Below are 24,036 nucleotides of genomic sequence, written 5' to 3'. Positions count from 1 at the left end.
GTTTGCCAAAATTCAACAAATATCACTGATGATGATTGATTAACTTTAAGACACATAGCCTGGACATTGATAGGCATCATTTGGGGGTAGTTTACACCGTTTTATGGAAACATTTGAAAGTAGAAACGCATAGTACTTAGTATTTAATTGTCACCCTATGTTTTGAAAAATGAGTGAGGACGACTGTGTGTAAAAATATATTAATACATGTATAAAAATAAATAGAAACAACTATTTTAAAAAAATCAAAAATTGTAGTTATCCACGTTTGTTTGAATTTCGAAATTCAAGTAGATAGTGAAACTTGAATCCATTGCTTTGAACTATCAAAACAAATTAATCAATAAGGTTCACTTGACAAAACAGATAAAGTCTGAAAAGAGCAAAGAATTGCAAAATCACAAAAACAGTTTTATAAGCCATTTTCTTAAGTATAAGTGGTCTTGTTGTTCAAATCCTTATTCGGAGAGTCAGCTCAATTTATGGAGATGTCTAGAAAGAAATTTTTTCCAAAACAATCGAAAGGTTTATGAGAGGTTTATTACAGCGTCCAAACCAACTGGCCATAAGAGAAAGGGAGTTGTATGGATAAACAGAAAGTTAATATCTTGTCATTCCAAAATATTCACCAAGAACTTTCAGCCTTTGACTTGTTTCATTTTCCGAAGTTGGAAAAACACCTTTCAGAAAGAAGAAATAGGCCCAAGAAGTAAATAGGATCTGTTATATTCCAGTATATGAAGGACCATACTCAAAAATGTGTTCTAAAATACAATATCATATTGGATAAAAATGTAACGAATATGTATTTAATTTAAAGAGAATATTTAAGTGAAATCATTGAAAAATGTTTATTGTTTCTTTCCGAGCATTATAAGGAAACCTTTGAAATCTTGAGGGTCAGATTATGGAGTATGTACAGTGTACTTATTAGTAAATCCTTATCAATGATAAAATCACTCTTACCAGGAGCTCTTAACGGAGACAAAATGTCGGTATTATTGTTATACATCCTATGGATAAATCTTGCTACATTTGGGTGGGCGGGGCATGACAACAAAGATAAGCGTCTATTGTTAAGTGATCCACAAATGATGCAGGTACAGCTGCAGGAAATGCAGAGGAGGATCCAGGCGCTTGAGGCGCAGACTAGTGTCAGAGGGTCAGGAAATGGTGAGTACTGTATATCAGTGGTGGATCCAGGCTCTTGAGGCACACACTAGTGTCAGAGGGTCATCAGGTAATGGTGAGTACTGTATATCAGGGGAGGATCCAGACTAGTGTCAGAGGGTCATCAGCTAATAGTGAGTACTGTATATCAGGGGAGGATCCAGACTAGTGTCAGAGGGTCATCAGGTAATGGTGAGTACTGTATATCAGGGGTGGATCCAGGCTCTTGAGGCACAGACTAGTGTCAAAGGGTCATCAGGTAATGATGAGTACTGTATATCTGGGGAGGATCCTGGCGCTTGAGGCGCAGACTAGTGTCAGGTCATCAGGTTATGGTAAGTACTGTACATTATCAAAAGATAAGGTAAACAATGTTTTAAAAAGCTCAATGTCCCTTCAATTGTCCCCCGCTTTCGCGAAAGCGATGGGACATTAAATCTCAGAGGGTTATCAGGTAAAAAACTTTATTGCCCATAACTTTTGATTTAGTGGAGCTATGATTTTCATATTTCACATGTGTATTCCTTGTGACAAGACCTTTCTTTGGGTATCACCAAATTTAACCTTTTGACCTTGACCTTGGAGTTTGACCCACTTTTACACAAAAATTTCAAACTTTTACTTTGGCCATAACTTTTGAATAGTAGGAACTAGGATTTTCATATTTCACATATGTATTGTTTGTGGCAAAAGATTTCAGGATACCAACAACCTGTTTTAAAAAGTTCAATGTCCCTTTAATTTTTCACTGTTTAATATTTACATTCAGTGTAATTTTCTTTTACCCTTTGAAATCCACCTTGATGTTTTAAATTACTTTTTAACAACTTTAACCTTGTCACCGCTTTTAAACAGTACACAGTAGGGACTATATTTCACTTTATTCAATACATTTCATTGGATATCAACAAAATGTATATTGATTTGACTCAATTTCATTTAAAAAATCTACCCTTTTAAAATTAACATAAAATCACAACAAATGTGCACTAAAATTTAATTTGTCATTTCTTGGATACCACACAACTTTTATTTGCGTTATTTAACTTTCCTATGTCACAAACGGCTTTCCAACGTCACGAACGGCTATTATATTTCAAATATGTTTGTTTGTGGCAAGCACACCAATATCAACAACGCTAAATTCACATTAAACATGAACGAAAAAACAATTATGATAAATTTTGAAAATTGGAGAATGTTCAATATAATCCTTGTGAGAAAACATTTCATTGGATATCAACAATTTTGACCCTTTGATGTTGACCTTGGAGTTGACCTACTTTTAAAAAACTTTTTACTTTGGCCATTACTTTTTAACGGTCAGGATTAGGGTTTTCATCCTTAAAAAAATCAACTTCAGTGTTACATATGATAGGATATTCATATTACACATAATATGTCATAAAAGATAACATCTCACCCACAAAGACACCGAAAGCGGGGGACCACAATTCTTTGAATTTGCTTGTTTTTCACCGTTTATTGAATGTTTCAGGGGCGGTATATACAATCTGGGGAAGAGCATCATGTCCTGCTGTCAACGGCACGGCGACACTTTATTCAGGTACAGTCTTATATGCAGATTAAAGCTGAACACGACTTGTTTCAAAGCGGGAAACAAAACTCGAATAAGTATTTTAGATACTGGATTGATTGATTGATTTTATATTGTTTAACGACCCTCTCGAGAATTTTCCACTCATATAGAGACGCCACCACCTGCCGGTGTAGAGCTGCAAATTTTGTCCTATACTCGCCACTCAGGGCCACTGAGCAGGGAAGGATCTTGTTCGTGCCAGCACCTATTGCGACAATGGACCTATAGGTTTATACGGTCTCGCCCGAAGGACCGGTCTCCACATCCCACAGTGAAATCCGAGCACGCTATGTAAGGATCAAATCTTTACTTCGCGACTCCAGAGCAGACGCTCTAACCACTGCGCCACGCGGGCGACGTTTAGATATTGGAAGATACTGGAAGGCAGATCCTAAAAGCGAAGTCCACGTTTATGCACATTGTTGATCTGCGCCCCAGATCCATCTCCATGATGATATTTTATGCTATATTTACGTTTGATGTGTTTCAGGAATAACAGGGGGTGGTATGTACAACCAGGGAAGTGGCGTCACAACTCTGTGTCTCCCTCACAACCCCGACTCACTTCCAGCTGATTTTCCCGCCCTAACTGACGATCACCCAGGACCAGCCTATATATTCGGGGCTGAGTACCAGTTAAACTACAAGAACGTGGCATATGATGATGATGTACCATGCGCAGTTTGTCATGCGCAAACGTCTACTTCCGCATTAATGATACCCGCCAAACTTGTGTGCCCGCAAACTTGGAAATTACAGTACAGTGGGTTTCTGAGTGCAGAGAGGTCAGACTATAAGGGGTCAGATTATATTTGTGTTGACCTAAATCCGGAATATTTGGAGGGAACTCGGGCTGTTAATGCCGATGGAAGGCTGATTTTTCCCGTACAAGCGAGATGTGGTTCTTTACCGTGCCCGCCATACAAGGAGAAACAATATGTTTCCTGCGTAGTTTGTGCTAATTAACTTTCAACTACATGGTTAATTCTAAACCTTTTTTGTATTTCTTCAAAATGGATGAATTTCTCCAAAAACTTAACTATACAAGTATGATTAAACAGTTTAAAGGTTGTTGTTAATTTTGATGTTTAAGTGGTGAATCTCAAACGACCCCCGTGAAAACTGACCAGGGGTCATTGTTGACCCCTTTATATAGTGCACGTTTCTCATGTAACATCAGAAAACATTTGAATAAAAGGAAAATACAAAATAAGGAAATTAAAAGTATTTAAGTCTAAAGGTTCATAAACCCTCTGCTCATTCATATAAAATGGTGCTTGAACCTTAATGATTTTCAAAAGAAGTGTATTTTATAAGTAAAATACAAAAAATTATAGAATAGCTTGCAGGTCAAAATTGGACAAAAAAGACACTTCAATTTGGCAAATCTGTTATAATAGACTCATTAAGATTTATCTCTCTTATCAGAGTATTAATGTACCTTAAAAAGATATTGATTGATAAGCTCAAAATAAAATTTCAAACAATTTTAAAAATTAACATTTTTTAATCATCGCAAAAGTTTACATGATCATTATTGTGAATAGAATTTTGCCCCAAGGAAGAGAAACATGCAAAGACATTAAAACATAATACCTAAATATTCACTCAATACATTGTATGTTTGCATATGGTATATTTATTTCGAGATAAAATATTCAAATAATTATTTTTTTTTAAAAAATGCATCTAATTCGTCATATTATTATCACCTTATTTGTATAGAGATTTTCTCTTACCTGTAAAACGTGGGACGAGATGTTGACATGATACATGAATTAATTTATAATCTCTGAGACATCATGATTTATCTACCGGTATATCTTGTGCAAGTTGCAAGAACATCAACAGTGAGCGTATGTACCTGATATACATTTGCCGGGTGTTAATTAATTAATCCCTGTTAAGTAGTATTCAGACGTAATCTCATTTCAAATAAAAATTTTAAATGTCTAAAAGTGACACTTTTAAGGGGCGATTTGACGTTAAGTATTTAAGTTTAACATGTAAAGTCTAAACTCAAAACAATGTCAAAATCTGCACAATTTGCCAAGTCGATGCGCTTTTCCTTTTCAATTTCTGTTTTTTCTTCCTATTGGCATGCAGGCTTAGAGCGTTTTCCAGATAAGCAGTAAATCAGAAAGTTCGCTTAGTTGACCATTAATATTGAAATGAAAAAGTCGAAACGATTTGAAAGATTTAGGAATCCAATATCATGTGCCTTTTCATTTTCATTTCATTTTTTTTTATATATTTTAAATTATTAAGTTATTGCAGATAATTTTTAATGAATGTGTTTAGTTTGTTATAAATTAATTATGTTTAGTTTGATTCAAATTGTGTTTCATCTGATTTGTTTCAAATTGTCTGTAGCTTTCTTTTTAAGACTTTTAGAGGAGTTTTATTATTTTGTAAATATTTTGTTGAAGAATTATAGTGCAAGATATTATAAATTTTTACAACGTAGATTTCCATATGCATCACTGAATATTTACATTTCCAATGTCTTTGTCCGAGATAAAATTACCAAATGTAAATGTACTTTATTTCTCCATCAATGTATTTCTCCTTCCAAAAAAACACACGTGCATGGCGGGACATAACCTAGTGGATTCAGAAGCAGGACTTGGAGCACGTGGACCCTTGTCAAATCAAAGATCGTAAAATCAAGAACTAGTAATTGATTAAATACATCGTATTAATAAGCTCTATTCTTTTTTCAGAGAGCTTTTGAAAATAAGGCCAGAAGCGTTTATGCAATATCTTATGTTTTTCTTTTCTTTCTTTTTTTTTGGGGGGGGGGGGTCTCTTCGTTTTAAATAGATACAACAAATTAATCACAGTTATCTGTCATTGTGGGTGTGTGTGTGTGTTTTTTTTTACAAATTTTAAAAATCATTAGTTTTACACAAAAACTGTATAATATTTGTATATCCTTCCAGTAATTTTCTGTATATATAAACTATACTCTGTAGCAAGTTTTGTTAAAATGTACACCTTCATTGTACCTATATAGTTTTCTGGTGAATGATATCTTAAGTACAACAGAATAAATGTTAAGCTGTATTACAACCAAAGTTATTTTAATCGGTAAATCGTATTATTTCACCTTGCATTTGCATATAATCAAATGTTAGATTAGACTGAATTGCTAAAAATGCATAGGTTTTGGATTTATTTTACGTCATCTTGAATTTTAAGCAAAGGAAGAACGTAAGGGTATTGATGAAAAGTTAATTTTATCAAAAAGTACATTTACTAGTATATAAATTTTACACAATGTATTGTCTATTTAACTTGCCTATTGGATATCTCTCAGTATTATTTATGCAGTAAAGTAGAAAACTTTCCGTTACTGATGCTTCCATTCTGTATGTAAAATTTGTATTCAGCACCCCCCCCCTTTTTCATACATTTTTACACACACACTGTTTAAGCATAGATTTTTTTTTAATTTTTTTTACATTTTTAAATTAAGACATGTGCAATGATCGATCATCAAGTTTTGAGGTGTCTAATCCCTTTGAGGTGTCTAATCCCTTTGAACATGTATTTGCAAATTAGTACTTACTTAAAGAATGAGCCCTTTGCCTTGGACATCACAAAAACTCAGTTGGACCTTATGTGAAAATTTAAAAAAAAAAATGGTCGTAATCTGTCAAATTAAATCCTTTGCATCAAGTGTCAGATAGTTCAGATCCTTATTTTTTATATGAGATCAAAGTGCACGATCCTTAGAATTTCAACTCCTCAAAAACAACATTAATTTTCATCCCAAATTTTAGCTCAAGACAAAAGGTCAATATTCACAAGCGGTTCCAGACTTTTTGTTCAAAATTCAATCGAGCGTTATAAAATATAACACTTTTGTATATTCCTCTGTGATATGTGCATAAAGTTGTAATGCGGTAAATGCATAAACAAACACAAGTTCCCGTAATTTTAGGTTCAGTCGAGTATTGGATTAATCTGTCAGGTTACACATGTAGCTTGTGTGCTGATTTGGGATTAACTTCATTAAGAACGTGTCAGGTATCATATTATAAACGTGTTACTCGATCATCTGCTGGGTTTTAATTATATCATAAAATTTGATCAAGTCCTCAAAATTATCGATCTGCCCCATCAATGGACATGGAATGTTTAAATATTACGCATCACGTGCACGCTTTCAGTCATTGTCAATTAAATGTCATTAAAATAATGCTATCTGTTGCTGTTATCAAAGCGCTCGTGTGATCATGGTGATACGAGGTCCAATTGCCGCCATGACGTGATCTCAAGTGAGGTGCAAAATTATACAAAGATCAAACAAACAAGGACATATGATAATATCGTGCTGTCTGAGAGCTTACAATTATGTGTAAAGACGACATGAAATATAACTGTATAGTTGTTTAAAACAAATTATTAAAGATGTGATAATTTGGATTCTGACATTACCGTAATGAAAGTTTTAACTAGTTGTTTTAAACAATTTGATTAAAAATATTTAATAAAATTATTAAAAATATTGTTTATAATCATAAAATAATTTTTTTTTTATAAATAATTGGGTAAATATTTCATCCAATCCTGATTGACAGACTCTGGCATTACTGAAGTGCGGAGAAATCTTATGTAGGCATAGTCTAAAACAAAGACATATCAACAATTTTACTTTCTGTTTTTAAACACATTTGTTGTACATTTTAAAATGCCGCGTATATTTATACATTACCTATGGAAGTTTTTTCAAAAATTTGATGAAATATTGATTCATAAAAGCACAGAACCGTACGACAATTTTGTCCATGAGGCTAAGATAAAGCGCGTTTTTACAATGTGCCAAGCATTTTCCCGCCACATCTCAACACTGAAAGAGAAGAAATGTATGGTGGATCAGAGGGGGGGTTGTTAAAATCCTCTAAGAGAGTCCCACATATTTCATATTTGTTCCGTTTAAATTAAAGTAAAACTATAGCTATGAGTCTAAACTTAAGTGTACTTTTATGTAATAATTACTTAAACATCAAACTTCCACCAGAGTTAAAACTGCGACAGAGATGCAGATGTCTATGGGCAGTTTGCTTTACCTTACACATATAATATTTTGCATTATGCATGAAGAAAATCGGCAATGTCGCATGCAAGTATTTCATGTCACTATATTTTAACAGATAAATTTTTACATCACGCAAATTTCAGTTTCGAATTACTTCTATCAAAGGAAGAATTAATTGGTTTGCGGCCGATTTTTGACGCTTGCGACAATATGTTTCTTGTGTATGAAACATATGGACATAACGAACAGTATTCAAGATCAAAAGTCCATTAAACAATACAAAATATGAGCAAAGCAATACGAACCTCCGAAATATCAGAGGTGGGATCAGGTGCCATAGCTACATACCTTTTACATTAAATACAGGTTCTGCTTCATTTTTTGCCTGTCTACTCACTTTCTAAATTTCATTTCTAGTATGCCCCCATAATTCATGGCGAGACATCATTGAATGTGTACCATCATAACATACATCACTGATGTACAAACATTTTTAAAACAGACCTTAAATTTTTTGAAACATTCGATAGGCAGCATCGCCGATCATTTTTAAAAGGTAGCTGGAATTATTTTTAAAGCGGCTGGGACCAATCAGAAAAATAATTGACATGCTACATGTACCTGAAAAGACACACAGTGGAAGACCCGTACCTTCGTAAAGAACAAGCTTGATTCAGAAAAGGAAAATCATGCACAGACCAGATATGTTTTTGTTGAGACAAATTTTAGCAGAGGTTTAGAGAAATGAATGGAACACCACGCTGTATGCCAGTTTCATCGAATTTTGACAAAACATTCGACAGTGTACATTTTCCTGCTTTATGGAAGATTCTTAATCATTATGCCATCCCTAACAAGAACATCATATATATGCTTTACAAGAGCTTTCAATTAAAGGTGATTTAGAAGTGACAGACACATTCCCAATCCAGACGGGGTACGACAGGGATGTATGTTTTCACCGTTTCTCTTTGCCTTCTGTATAGACTGGCTTGTGAGTCTAATTCTATAGTCACTAGAAGATCTTGACTTAGCAGGTGACATCACTTTACTATCACATTTCTCTTGTCCTGCCTTCTGTATATATCAAAGTATAGACTGGCTTGTGGGTTTCACAAATGTGATTTTTTTTTTATTTTAATAACAACTTTATTTTTTCATTAACATACTAAAAACAAAACTATAAGAATATACTTCACTTTTTCAGATTTGACATCACTTTACTAACTCACAATTTCATCAGGTACGAACTAATAATTTTTCGATAAAAGGATATGCACACAGTCAAAACTGTCTATGTGTTATTTGCAGTTAATATTTTCTTTTAAATTATCAAAATACTTTATTAGTTGTCAAAGGTTCATATCAATTTCTTCAGATACAATTTTATGTTTTGGACGAGATATAAGTTATAAGTATATGTAAAAAATAGAAAGTTAATAAATATAAAGATAGATAAGGAACTTAAAGCAATCAGCAACAGAATAGAAGAAGTATACAGTTTTATATATTTTGGCAGCAAGATCACAGCCATTTAAAATTGGTCATTGACGTACGTTGAAAAAACTTTTGGCACACAAAATCTGAACCCAGGAGCTGGATTTTTGTCTGTCCGATGATATTTGCTGTACAGTGACTTAAGCCCATCCCTGATCTTTATTTGTTTTGAATATCCTTAGGGTTCTAACAATTTGGTTCTGTAAAAATGAAGATTTTCAGATGTTCTATAGGTTTGAAAACGTGGAAGGACATTTACTTACTATTCTATATGTAAAAAGAGGACTAAGTAATTTAGTAAGAATCCGTGTTTTATATGCTTTAATCGAAAAGGGGGATTGCAGTGGCGCATCTAGGAATATGGGCCAAATCCAAATTAATAATTAATCAAATCTTATGTATATATTGGAGACAAAGGGGGACCCTCCTCCCTCTCCTAATTCCACCAGTAGATGGATCCACAATTCAGATGCATGTACATCCTAATGGCCCTTCAATGGACATTTTCATAAAATAAGATCAGCAATACTCAGACCCATAGGAAGCAATTTCATTTTGAGCGGAGGTGGGGGAGGGGGCAACCCTATATTTTCAACCGAACCCCCTCCCCTCCCCTGTTCCTACGGCCATGATACGTGTTTCGACCGCGAGCACCGTGATACATATGTACCACCGTATCCAGAATTTACAACTTAATTGATAGATAATTGCATTGGGAATTACATAAATATTTGTTGTACAATCAAAGGGAATGTCTGTTCCCTATTCACCGTCTTTATAAATGAACAAAATTCGACGTGGAAACCAGGATCCAATTCGTTTTATGTTTTATCGATATTTTCTCTCGTAAAAAGCTGCAATTTTACCTGTAAAATGCAAGTATTACTAAAACGTTTATTACATTTTAATAGTAGTAGATGTTCAATAAGTGGTGCAATCACACAATCATGGTAATTGCTTACTGTAAAAAGTGGTTCTCATAAAACAATGAAAAACAGGAACAGAAAATAATATGTCGATCTAAAGAAAATATAGTTTTATTTGAGTCTGGAAAGTAAAGTTCTGTATTAAAAAGAGGGACCAACTATTCTCAGTGTAACTCTCTCTCTCTCTCTCTCTCTCTCTCTCTCTCTCTCTCTTCATACACACAATGCGTCAAGTTTTATTAGTGGTAAATTTATTACACCTAATTTCTTGTAAACCAGATTATATATCTCTGTTTAAAACCCACGATTTTTAAAAAAAATATATTTTAAACGTATATCAAACGCTTTACCAATAATTTTACTGTAATTCATATAACTAGTTACTTATCTCCAGTAAAAACAATTGTCGTTCTATCCTTTGAAAAGTACAAATATCGTCATGGAGAAGATACATTGGTAGACTCACTATATCTAGTTTTGTTAGTCTTTTTTTTACTTTGGACCTTATAATTATATATTACAACGAAATGAAGGTAGACCTATAAGATATCATTCAATAATAAGTTATTGATCAATGTACATGCATTGATAATATTAGTTTTCGATCTGAAATTTGCAGATGGCTCATTGATATTTAAGATCTATTGGTAAGCCGATTAAATTAAAGTAAATGTTACTGAACATAGCGATTTCACGCAGTGAAAAAGTTTCATCAAAATCTTCATTTAATAAAAAGAAATCTGAAACTTTTAGAACTGCCTCAATGATTTCGTACATGGAAACTAATAACGCTTCAGCATATAACCCTTTTCAAAGGGATAAGTGTAAATTGAATGGCTTTTTTGCTTAAATCCCATTGTTTCCAATATTTTGAATGTTTAAAGGAAAAAAATGTTATGAAAAGACTTTAAAACAATTTGTTAACTATTCCAAAAAATTACGACTGTAACATAATTACAAAATGTACATGGTGAAACGATAGAGAAAATCACATACCTTAGAAAAGTCAATTTTTGTGTTGTCATTTTGCTTTAGTTTCTTTTGTTTTTTTTAAATCCAAAATCTCACAGAAATCTCTTGAAAATGCTCACTTGAGAAAATCTTACGAAAACGGTACGAAAATCCAGTTCTTAGAAATCAGGCGTCCAAGGATCACGACAACACTCGAGAAAAACCCCAGTGACAAATTCCTTCGAAATCTTCGCTGATTTAGGTACAAGCAATAAGAGATGTAATATTAAAGTTGAAACATTGGGTTGGGGTATAGTTGTTATACCCAAATCCTTTAGAAATTTAAGAGATTTAAAGAATCAACCGAAAATTAAGATAAACAAATGTCTCCTTTCATTTCAGATAGAAATCAATCAATATTTAGAGTGGAGCGACCTGGTCAAACTTTTCCTGAGACACATGTTAAAGTTCTATCATCAATCAGGCTCTATGTCCAAAGCTGTCAACAATGTCTGTTTATTGTTTAAATGTCCAACGGCTTTTTAAAAAATCTTATTTTAGCTATACTCATGACATGTATGACTTGATGCAATTTTTATCATATATCTGAAAAACTTCTTTTTTTTTTCCTTTTTAATCTTTCGTTTTCTTCGGCTATATGTTTTTTTACTTATGCATTTATAAAGAACACGGGTAAGAGCCACGTGGTACTTGACTTTAGAAATTGCGAAAAATTAGGTAAAAGTTCAACATAAAAAAGAATGATATACGATTTAAGACCACCCTGCCCTATAGCATGTTCACTTATTGTTATGAGAGCGAGGATTTAAGGAAGTGATACAATAACAGGTTGATTTAGGAAGTGTTAAACCTCGTCATTGATATCCAGTGATCCGCTTATCTGGGACTTATCTGGTATTTAGTCTTATCTATTACAAATAGCGACAGGCGTATACTCACGAACAATTGAAATTTAATGAAAAGAAAATGTTTATATTGAAAGGACGTCCGTTGTCATTATTAAATTTCACAACCAAGTGAGAGAATTAATAAAATTAACTTAACATTAATTATGTTTTGAGGATAGAGTTACAATATAGGCACGTAGCAACGGGGCGGGGGGGGGGGGGGTTCCCCCCCCCCCCCCCCAGCCCCCACTTTTTTAAACAATACTTTACTTAATGTTCATTTAAAATCTGGTTGCCCCCCCCCCCCCAACTTTTTGTAATAAAATAAAATAATTGTAGGTTAAAAGATTGGTACTGAAAGAAGTTGGTATAAAAAAAAGTTGGCATCTAACCCCCCCCCCCTTCCCACGGAATAGGATTTTCTTCGACTGTGGAAAATTTCACCTCTTTTTTTCTTGTCAAACTCTTCAAATTAGTATAAAAAAAACTCCTTCTAGCTCCCACACACCCCTCCAAAAACGATACTACGTGGCTGCAATAAATTATTGGGGGCAAATCCAAATATTTTCAGTTTGGGGCAATATAAATTACCAAAAAATTCTTATGACAAGCATAAAAAAGGTGCACGTGTACGTAGTAGCAATGTTTTGTAAAGTATACTATATATAGGGGCAAAATCATGGGGTGGGGGGGGGGGGAGATATAGAAGATGATCTAATTTTAATTTTGTAACACTGACATATTGGCTATTAAAAGAGAATTTTATAAATTTTTTCCTTTACAAAAAAATTGACCGCTTAAAAAAAATAATTAGATTTAATTCATATTTAAATTTTTTTGCGCACCGAGTTCGATTGAAAAGTCACGCGCTCAATTTTATTAAATCGGGTTCGGCAGTCAAAAAATATATATTTCTGTCGTCTGCTTCGACTAACGAGAAGGTCACCCGTCACCGAACTGGAACAAATTGTATAGGCCTATATTGGTTCTATAAACAGGTAAAATTGCTCATAAAATCAAAAATATTTATTCGTTTATGTTACAATGCATGTTTAATAATATATGCACTTTATAAAAGTCGAAAATATATCAAGAGAATTCAAACTTACTTTTACAACATGCACCATATTTACAAATATTTAGATAATTTTTAAACTTTTTTTGGAAAAACATGTTGGCAAAACTGTTATTCAAACTATACTTTTATTAATTTATTGTTCAAATGCTAATGCATTATCAATAAATGATTTTGAAAATAATTTGAAAAAATATTTTGAGAATATAGTTTTTAAGGATATAATAAATATCAGAGAAAAACTTGTATTATCAAAAAATTATCAAAATTCCACAGCCAGTTAATTATATAGGGAATACAAATAAAAAATGATCATGTTCATCTTCATACTTAAATTTTTACATTTCCAAAATCTTTCATCTCTTTTTATAATTGGGTTACAAGTGCTCACAAATTACAGTAATTTGTGAGCACTATTGTAACCCAATTATACCAAGAGATGAAAAATTTTGTATTTCAATTTGTAAAAATTCCCTTGACTTATTAACTGGCAGTAGAACATCATTTTTTATTTGTATATCCTCTATATAAACATATTCTCAAAATATTTTTTCAATTTTTTCAAAATCTTTTTAATAATACATGTATATCATTATGAAATTCTTCATCAAGTATAGTTTGTATACAGTTTTGCAAGAAATATTTTTCCACTTCCTGCAAGTTTTCATCCTCTAAATATGCATGTTGTATAAGTAAATTTGAATTCTATTGACTATATATATTTTATATTTTTTAAATCTATAATAATATCTTATCTAAATAATAATTTATAAACTTGAATAAATAAATAAATAAATATAGCAGCTTTAACTGCTAAATTAGAAGCATATATGGCAATAAAATGTCTTTCAAGATAAAATTTTGAATTTTTTCTTTTTAAAAAGTCTTTTGTAAATTTCTAAAATCACTTTTTTCAACACAAGTTAAAATTGGTTTTGTATCATATATTCTCCTTTCCTGACTTTTATTAATTTTTGTTAAAATTGCCTTCTTTCTATGCTAAATTCAGCATGCATATTTCAATTTACAATTTCAATTTTTTAAGAATCCCCGTTAAGTTTTTTAACGAACAGTCTCTATGTGAACGTTTCTTTGAAATTATTTCGTAGCAAATACTTTTTTCTTTCTTTCCAAGTCTCACTTTTCTGACATTCTTGACATCCAATATTTCAAACGAATATTTGTTATTTCCTGGGGAGTTCCCGGGTCCTCTCTCCATTACAATGTACAATTCCTAGTCTGACAACTTTAACACTAGAAGGGAGCACGGAGCAGTATGCATATGTATGAATTTTAACTTTCTTGTAAAAAAAATGAATAATATTAGTTAAGGAAGCATATGTGTATGTCTGATGAAGAAACTGAGAATGAAAAAAAGTTCATAGGGGGATTTTTTTTGAAAAAGGGGTGGAGGTGGGGGTGGGAGTGGACCTATACTTTTGAATAAATAACATGGATGAGGGCTGCATGACACACATGCTACATAGTAAGGCTTGTTTTAAAACTAAACACTATGCAACAGGCATTATGAAAGTTCATCATTCCATCTGCACACAAAGTATTGAAAGGAAAGACAAGATTTTTAAAATATAAATAAAGCATTAAAAGTACTTATTTTCACACATATTTCTGATCATTTTGAAATAAGAATGGGGCTTTAATAGAAACAAGGGCTTATTTCACGTTTGACTTATAATTGTAAAATCTTGAACACTTTTTTTTTGAAAATAAGAGATTGTGCTATAATATAGTACAATATTTGAAATTTAATTTACTTTTTGTAGACTTTAAAATTAAAAGATTGTTCAGCGGAAAAATGGATTTCCCCAGTGATGAAGTGATCAGAGAACTGGAGAACAGAGAGTACAGTATAGAGGGATACTTCTCCAAGGCTGAGCTGGCCAAACTCTCTGAAGTGGAACTGCTTAGATACAAAAACATGAGGAAGAATTACGAAATAATGCTGGCTGTTGGTATGTTCAACTTAAAGATTAAAAGTATATAATATTTCTTCCAAAGATTTATATTTGAAAATGATCTGAAGTTGCAGCAAAAGGGGTACAACTCCAGGCACTGTGTATTATGATCCAATGTATATGTTTAATGGTTAACTTCAAATGCACTAATTAGCAATTTCGTAATTGATTTATATATATATTTAATAATTTCAGGATTACCAGCAGTGATGCCTGAGTTTATGAAGGGACCCAGATCTCGAGCAAAAAGAAAACCAAAGAAAGTAGAATCGGACAGCGATGAGGAATGGACGCCTTACAAGTCTGCGAGGGGTACAGTACCTGAAATATTTTACTATTACTACACTACTCACTGACAGTTCTTGCACAGTTTTCTCTCTTTTGTTTTTTTCTGGTTCACTCCCTCTAATTTGCCCTGAATTTCCTCTTTAGTTGGTTCATAATGACATGTTCACTGTCATTGCATAGCACAGTATTTCACAGATTCTAACCATGTATAAATATTGCTGGAATTTGCATTTTTATTAGTATCCTGCACTATTTTGGTAAATATCTTGACTTTTTTAATTTGCTTCAATGATACCTTAAATTATCAAAATATGGAGACTGAAATAATGGTATTTAACAGGATTAAATATTCTTGAATTAAGTCCATATAAAATTGATATCTCGGTTCTCAGGCCCGCGCGCATCCGTTTTGAGGTAGCAGCATTGCAAATTTTATTGTATTTTTGATAAAAATAAAAAGTTGGTGTTGCGGAGACCAATCCGGGAAAAAAATTCTGACCTCATTTGTATCGTAGTTTAGTATTCAAATATCACTTCCGGTAGCCATTTACAATGAGATTTTGGCGTAACTTCGTTTGAAAATACATTTGAGGACATTACCTATGATGTGTACACTCTGTTAAGCAATGGATAAAGCAGAAATTTTGACCAGAAATGAAAAGTATATATCTGTGATTAAAAAAATTATCTTTATGTTAAAGAAAATTCGGAAATTAAAATAAAAAAAAATACCCCCCTCATCTACTTTATTGACAATAAAATGAAAAATAAAATGCCGCCCTCCCGCATCTTTTTTTGGAGGAAATTGGCCTGAGAACCAAGGAATTAAATTTAGGTAGCCTAATTTATTTATTAAAAGTTTTGAATTATAAAATATTAAATTAAAGAGAGGTGCAATGTATGCTATGATTTATAATTTTTAAATAATTTTTTTTATGCATTGATAATGTTTAGGATTAAATACCAGTATACCATTTCATGTAAAATTAAACATCAAGGTTTAGTTTTTTTTATCTATAGAAAAGAAACAGACAGTTAGATTTTCAGTACCAGTAAAGGAGCAAAAGGAAAAAAGACCCAGAAAAGCGAAGGTATGGGAAGATTGGTCTGTATTGATCGACATAATGTATATTAATTTATCCTTCAGAATTATACAGTCAATCTGATTGGTTTAAAGCATGTCTGTCTGTAAACAATTTTTCAAAATGCTACTCCTCCTACAGTTTTGATCTGATTTAAATATAACTTGGCACACAAGTAGACTACACTAAGATACATAATTCTGTGTATCGGATTTTTATTTCGACGAACGATGTTGGCGTTGTTACTAAAAATAGAAATTTCTGTGAGATTCTTTCAAAATGCTACTCCTCCTACAGTTTTGGTTTAATTTCAATATAACTTGGCATATATGATTATACGTACATAATTCTGTGTATCGGATTTTGATTACTAAACAGTGTTGGCGGTGTTAAAAAATAAAATTTCTGTGAAATTCTTTCAAAATGCTACTCCTCCTACAGATTTGTTCTGATTTCAAAATAACTTGGCACACAAGTAGACCACACTAAGATACATAATTCTGTGTATCTGTTTTTTGATTGCAACGAACGGTGTTGGCGTTGTTACTAAAAATAGAAATTTCTGTGAGATTCTTTCAAAATGCTACTCCTCCTACAGTTTTGGTTTGATTTCAATATAACTTGGCATATAAGTAGACTACACTAAGATACATAATTCTGTTTATTGGTTTTTGATTTCGAAGAACGGTGTTGGCGTTGTTACTAAAAATAAAAATTTCTGTGAGATTCTTTCAAAATTCTACTCCTCGTACAGTTTTGGTCTGATTTCAATATAACTTGGCACACAAGTAGACTACACTAAGGTACATAATTCTTTATATCCGTTTTTGACTTCAATGAACATTATTACCTTGGATAATTAAAAGTTTCAATTCCCAACTGCTTAAGTACTTTATTCTTCCTTTGCTTTAAGTAAAAACCAGTAGAGCTTCAGTCTCAACAGAGACTTCTGGTTATATATTTTATTATGTACAATACTATTGATTACTGCATGACTTGTGTAGATTCTGTAACATTCAAAATATCTAAATCTTCCAAAATAAATGAATAAAAAATAGTTAAAGTATACATCGGCAGCACTCCATTTTTAGCTCTACTGGTCAGAGACCAGAAGAGCTTATGCAATAGTAATGCGTCCGTCGTCAATCCGTCTGTCTGTCCGTCTGTCTGTCTATCTGTCTGTAAACAATTTTTCAAAATGCTACTTCTCCTACAGTTTTGGTCCGATTTCAATATAACTTGGCACACAAGTAGACTACACTAAGATACATAAATCTGTGCATCGGTTTTTGATTTCGGTGAACGGTGTTGCCATGGTTACTAAAAATAGAAATTTCTGTGAAATTGTTTCAAAATGATACTCCTCCTACAGTTTTGGTTGGATTTCAATATTACTTGGCACACAAGTAAACTACACTAAGATACATAATTCTGTGCATCAGTTTTTGATTTCGGTGAACGGTGTTGCCGAGGTTACTAAAAATAGAAATTTTTGTGAATTTGTTTCAAAATGCTACTCCTCCTACAATTTTGGTCCGATTTCAATATAACTTGGCACACAAGTAAACTACACTAAGATACATAATTCTGTGCATCGGTTTTTTGATTTCAGTGAACGGTGTTGCCATGGTTACTAAAAATAGAAATTTCTGTAAAATTGTTTCAAAATGCTACTCCTCCGACAGTTTTGGTTCGATTTCAATATAACTTGGCACACAAGTAGACTACACTAAGATACATAATTCTATGCATCGGTTTTTGATTTCGATGAACGGTGTTGCCTTGGTTGCTAAAAGTAGAAATTTCTGTGAAATTCTTTCAAAATACTACTCCTACTACAGTTTTGGTCTGATTTCAATATAACTTGGCGCACAAGTAGACTATACTAAGATACATAGTTCTCTGCATCAGTTTTTATTTTGATGAGTGGCAAGGATCATTTTCTATTTATTGCTGTTTTAAAGTTTTAAGTCCCAACTGCTACTTTTCTCTTCCTTTGTTTTAAGTATAAACCAGTAGAGCTACAGTCTCGACAGAGACTTCTGGTTAAGGAAATATAATTTACATGTATAAAAACTTAGAGTACTCCCCCTTGTTTTCAAAGTTGACTTGAGTATGTAGAAGATAATAAGGAAATAATTATCCATAGTTTTTAAAGTTAAGCAAATAAAAAGTAAAACCATGCAATTATCTCGATAAGAATTTGCTCTTCCAAGTGATGGGTATGCCAGGTATTACAGAAGGAGTGCTGGCAGTGTCCATGTATTGTTATACATGGAAAACCCTAAATATATCCCTAATCAAAATGTACAATAGGTCAATAGGAGGTTAACAATGACATAATGTGATAAAAATTCCTTGGAAGTCTCTAAAGAATGAATCGTTTAAACGTCCACATTTGGCCCCCCAAATATTTGCAAAAATATAACTTGCAGATTTTTTACATAATTTTGCCCTAATCTTTCCATTAAACATTGTAGTTTATTAATTTCAATTTAAAAATTTGCTTTTATAAACTGTAATTCGGTATTTTTCTAATTAATATAGCAGGGGTACATTGTTTACATCAATTTCTCATAGACTTTAGGCCACACCCCCATTTTGTAAGCCAATTTTTTATATGAGCGCATAGATGTTTCAATTTGCTGTTTTTATGGACAACGTAAAAAGTAATACTAATCATTTACATCCATGAAAGAAATTGAAACAATCGTGCGCTCATGTGTTATTTTTCCAAAAACCTCAAAATCATGGGTACTTGTCTCTATAGTAAAGCCAGGGATTTATCTAGCTATTTTGTTTTACTACCGTTTTATAAGTAAAGGGGAAAAATGAGAGCCGCAGGCTCGATCTGAGCGCCGGAGGCGCGAAGGGGGGTCCGGGGGCATGCCCCCCCCCCCTGAAAATTTTTAAATAAATGGAGCAAAATCCTGCATTCTTAGAGCTTCTGAGGGTCATTTGTAGACCTTTACGAAGGCCATAAAAACTTTACTTTTGAGACAAAATATTAACAAAAAAAAAATTTGAACCAAGTCAGTACTTTATTAAATTTTTTCTCTCAATGTCTATCACAAATCAATTCTGTCTTTTATGTTTCACTACTAACATTGTTTTTGTTGTTACTCCATTCTTCCAATTCATAGTGATTTAAGCTCCATCTTACTCATCTACACTTTTCATAACTCTGCAATCGCATACGTATATTTTGACATCATGGACATGGCACATGTTTACCGATCAATATCAACTAGAATCGAAGCTTGAATAATCTACTCTCGCTTTTAAAAGCCCTTGAATGACTAGGATTGTGAATTAGGATATGCTGTTAAACTTCAATCGGACAAAAACGGAAAATTTCAGTACGATGTTTTAAATATTCTCCGTTTAATTGGAGACTTTTCTATCTGAAAAAGGGGAATTTTTCACCTTTTTCAAGAGGGGAAAGGTACCGTTTACCGGTAGTAAAAACAGCCTTGATAAATCCCTGAAAGCTACCTTGTTTACAAAGTTCAACCCGTCTTTGACCTCATGAATAACAAAGCATTGAACATGTGATTTAAATCTATCCACTTTCACGCTTTGAGCACACCATTTCGACATAGTGTCTATAGAGTGTCTGCAAGCTATCCATTGTCAAATCTAATATTCCATCGGCTAAAAAACTTGGACAACCCTTCTATTTGAAAAAAAACATGTATTTTGGAGGAGTGCAAACTTGATTTATCTATTTCCAAGGTTGAATTGTTTTATTTACCTGTTATTGAGCGTTATTTTTGCCATTTTCCGTTTGTTTGTTTTTTCTTTCGGTAAGTATATATCGATCTACTTCGGGGGGGGGGGGGGGGGGGGGGGTTAGTTTCTGTTAGTTAATCACTGCATATATTTATTAAACATAATTAAAAATTCTCTTTAGGTATCGTTGATTCTGCTTTTTACTGTGTTTATATATTATACACGTGCGTCTGTTTTAAATAAACTCTCACTCAAACTGCTGGAAGATATTAAAAATTATAGTCCTTTTTTCTGTAAAAACCGTCATTATACACTGTTACAATCGGAAAACACTTACTAGTATTCACCATGCCTAAAAGTATAAACTGTGTTGTTTGTAAAAAGAGCACAAATAAATCTAATCGGGAAAGATAAACGAAGTACGGAGGACTGAATTAGCGCATATTACGGGAGGAAAGGTCACGGGGGATGACCACATCTGCACAAAATGCACCCTCGATATGAATAGGGGGAAGCTTCAGACTTATGGGGGCAATGTTGAAGTTAAAACATTTTACATCGACACAAAGTCAAACAAATGTGCTATTTGCATATTTCGTAAAAAGTCAATGAAAACTGTTTCTAAGAAAGCCTGTGGACAGGTATTTCTTAAACATAATTTTATATTGCACGAAAAAGCACGTGTATGCCCCTCTCACTTGTCCAATGAACGCATAATTAAAGATCAGCATTATCCTGGCTTTCTATCAATATTCAACCGCATACATATATTTGTTGGAACACTCAGTTTTTTTGCAAAATTATAAGCTATTGATAATCAATTCTACGTGTAAAAAAAACTTTAACGAAATTATTATCGCTTTTGAATTAAAATAATTATCCCTTGAGAAATATATACTGTGAGTAAGCTAGGTTACTGTAAAATCTTAAAAATACTTTCCTAAGTCCTAAAAATACCATCGTTTGTAAGACATTATGTTTACAGACACCATATCATTGTGTTTACATTTTATTTCAACGAATTTCAAAAAGAATTATTTCATTGATATACTCGTTTAAAAGCTAAGCAGTAAAAACAAATCCTAAACCTGCCAAAATTATTACATAATATTATTGTCGGTCCCAAGCCCGAAGAAAAGGTGAGGGGTTTTTAAGATTGTTTAGTTGTTTAATAAGATATCACTTAAAAACTATATTAAGTACACGTCGAACACTCGATAATATATTCAAACTATTCGCACGCTTGATTGACGCTCCGCCTCCTTATTCAAATAATACAATCAGTGAATGACCTACATAGCCACAATGGCGAAGTTGAGATTTGGCACTGATGTATGCAATTTTATTTCATTGATATTTTGTATATATTGAGAGTCTCTCTATCAAAAGGATTTTGAAGTGTTTGTATTCATACCATACTTGTACATTTTAGCTAAAATATGTCAATGTTCTGATTTGAAAAGGCAAAAATCCGTGTTTAAAAAGGGGCCAGATCGCAATGTTATGAAGAGTCATTCTTTTATAGCTAGGAGGAGTTGCGAATACTGTACTCCTAATATAATTTGTTATATTAAAAAAAATTTGCTTATTAATGTGACACCCCAATGTATAATGTCTCATCAAATTAATATAGAAAGTACACTTGACAATGGCACTTTGCAATATTAGGAATCTGTAAAAGCCTCACCAGAGTTTATTCTGTGATAAGTAAAGTACCAGTAAATTAAGGATTGACAGATAAGAGATGGGGCTGACAAGGGTAACAGACTGTGAGACAGACAACTACTGTAGATCACTTTTTATTCGCAAGAACTTTATTTTCGCGCAAGTACACGAGATGATAAGATATGCTCGCAAAAATTTCATTCTCGCGTTTGATAGAGTTCCTTAAGATTATATAAAGCAATGAACACAATTTTTATTCGTGAAAATTTTGTCTTGCTAATAAAGAGTCGATCAATGACTACATGTATCTTGCGAAAATAAGGTGTCGCAAAAATTGAGTGCATGATCTACAGTATCAGGACACCCCATGGCCAACACATCTTATACACTTTATACACTTGTATATATATACATGTATATATATATATTTAATGGAGTCAGGATAGAAAAAACCAAAATGGAAACATTATTATACAGTAATCTTAATTTGAGTGCAGGTGTAATTAACTGAGTTGAAAAACATCACTAATTCTCAGATGGCCATGTGATACAAAATAATTTAATCAGGGTAGCATTTATATATCAATATATCAATTAGAATATATATTCAATAAATTTGATCATATATGTTGTGGAATTTTGAAGTAGCAAACTCACTAAGAAAGAGTAGCATTTTTTTCACTTAATACCATGTACATGTAAAATACAGAATGAAATGTTGAGTGGTGCATTTGTAGAACACAATTACTTTATGGATACTAGCTAGCTACTATCATAATACAGGTAAATAAATGTTCTTTTTATTTTGAATTAAAGTGGAGCAAACGTAGAACACGTGGATACATGTACTACATGTAGCTAGTATCATAATAATGTGCTATTAATAATTCATTTTTAGACTGACAAGACAATAAAAGAGACCAACAAAACAGAGTCACGTAAATATCCACTTCGAGTACAACAAAGACTTAATTTTGCAAGACTTAATGATTTCATTCAATTTTATTGGTGTTATATTGGGGCTGTGACGATCACCCGGCTTATAATGAATTGATAGTGATTCAGCAGGTTAATGAAGGATATGTTAGATAGTTTGAAGTCTAGTACATAATCAAAGGTATCAGTCAGTTTAAATAATTTTGTTGGTAGTACTCATAGTTTATGAAATACAATAAAATCAATTGAAAGTAATGACATTTTTCTGAAATCAAGTAGAGAAAACATGAAATTGTCATATATATGCAGAAAATAAAATTAAAAGTGGGGGTTGTGATGTTAATTTATAGATATTACTAAAATAGTGCTAATTTTAATCTTATATTGGGCTATTTTATTTCAAGGACTTTCACCATCTATTTAATATATTTGCCAAATATGATGACGGAATTCACGACAGTAAATTTAGTATATATGATTTAGGAACAGCGTAGAACATTTCACTGCACAAACTACTCTGTGGGCAGGCTGAATCAGGAATCCAAACTTAAAACTGAATACTTCGAAAGAAGGTTTGGTTTGAACATATTTTATTGCACAAAATATATACAGTGGATTGGGCACAAGTTCTAAAAACTTAAATCGCCCTCTCCCTACATGAGATATTATAACAGGATGAATTAGAAGTGTTCAACAGTTTGTACAAGATAAATAACAAGTAAATTAAATAAACTCTCATTGTGGACATATATAGACTGCTACATTATTGTTTATACACATAGTTTTAAGAAATGTGTACAATCAGTTAAATATACCAGAATGCTGAATATAAGAATGTACAATAGAAAATAGATACTCATTTTCAGCACTACTGAGTGATGTATCCCCCCAGAGTAAAGTCTGAATGTCAACAATATGGACTTTATTAAATCTCAAGAACGTATCAAAAAAAACTCTATCCTGGCCTCGTTGTAGTTAGGGCACGAGAAAAAATAATGATGTGTATTTTCTACCTTACCGCAGGAACATAGTGGACTAGATATTATATTACATCTATAAAGATCAGCGTTTAGCACGCAATTGTGCTGAAGCCGTGTATGCAGTATATTGTTGCGTCTTTTACCAAAATTAAAATAAAAAGAAGGAAAATTGACCCTTCTGTTCGGGAAAAAAAAAAAAAAAAGCT

General features: G+C 32.6%; 3 protein-coding genes across 24 annotated transcripts in view; 2 read left to right on the top strand and 1 right to left on the bottom strand.

Moving 5' to 3' along the window:
* The window catches only part of LOC134263525 (leucine-rich repeat-containing protein 71-like), a 43,534-nt gene extending 36,944 nt beyond the window's left edge, over nt 1-6,590 (bottom strand). For 6 of the 21 annotated variants that reach the window (XM_062745890.1, XM_062745892.1, XM_062745894.1 and 3 more), the window contains exon 1: nt 6,342-6,588. In XM_062745890.1, coding sequence (XP_062601874.1) covers nt 6,342-6,370 — 29 coding nt within the window. In that variant the 5' untranslated portion in view covers nt 6,371-6,588. Of the gene's footprint in view, nt 1-6,341 lie in introns of all 21 variants that reach the window. The other 15 variants (XM_062745884.1, XM_062745882.1, XM_062745883.1 and 12 more) reach the window with 7 other exon arrangements.
* LOC134263516 (short-chain collagen C4-like) lies at nt 928-3,783 on the top strand. Of its 2 annotated transcripts, XM_062745867.1 has the most exons (4): nt 928-1,166; nt 1,353-1,362; nt 2,669-2,737; nt 3,261-3,783. In XM_062745867.1, exons 1-4 carry the CDS (start codon nt 948-950, stop codon nt 3,734-3,736), a joined length of 774 nt encoding a protein of 257 aa, XP_062601851.1. In that variant the 5' UTR covers nt 928-947; the 3' UTR covers nt 3,737-3,783. The 2 variants fall into 2 exon arrangements, with proteins under 2 accessions (XP_062601851.1, XP_062601852.1); XM_062745868.1 differs by lacking the exon at nt 1,353-1,362 and having other exon boundaries at nt 928-1,173.
* Nucleotides 6,591-13,012: 6,422 nt separating the features above from the next.
* LOC134263514 (histone-lysine N-methyltransferase PRDM9-like) lies at nt 13,013-22,968 on the top strand. The gene is made up of 5 exons (XM_062745865.1): nt 13,013-13,094; nt 14,956-15,144; nt 15,343-15,459; nt 16,456-16,526; nt 22,813-22,968. The coding sequence occupies exons 2-5, from the start codon at nt 14,988-14,990 to the stop codon at nt 22,966-22,968; spliced, it is 501 nt and encodes a 166-aa protein (XP_062601849.1). The 5' UTR covers nt 13,013-13,094; nt 14,956-14,987.
* Nucleotides 22,969-24,036: the final 1,068 nt, after the last annotated feature.

Source organism: Saccostrea cucullata, unplaced genomic scaffold (genome assembly GCF_032062105.1).
Source record: "Saccostrea cucullata isolate Sc308-1 unplaced genomic scaffold, CSIRO_AGI_Scuc_v1 ctg1150, whole genome shotgun sequence".
NCBI lineage: Eukaryota > Metazoa > Mollusca > Bivalvia > Ostreida > Ostreidae > Saccostrea > Saccostrea cuccullata.
Note: the sequence above shows the minus strand (reverse complement) of the source record. Positions and strands in the feature narration are given on the sequence as shown.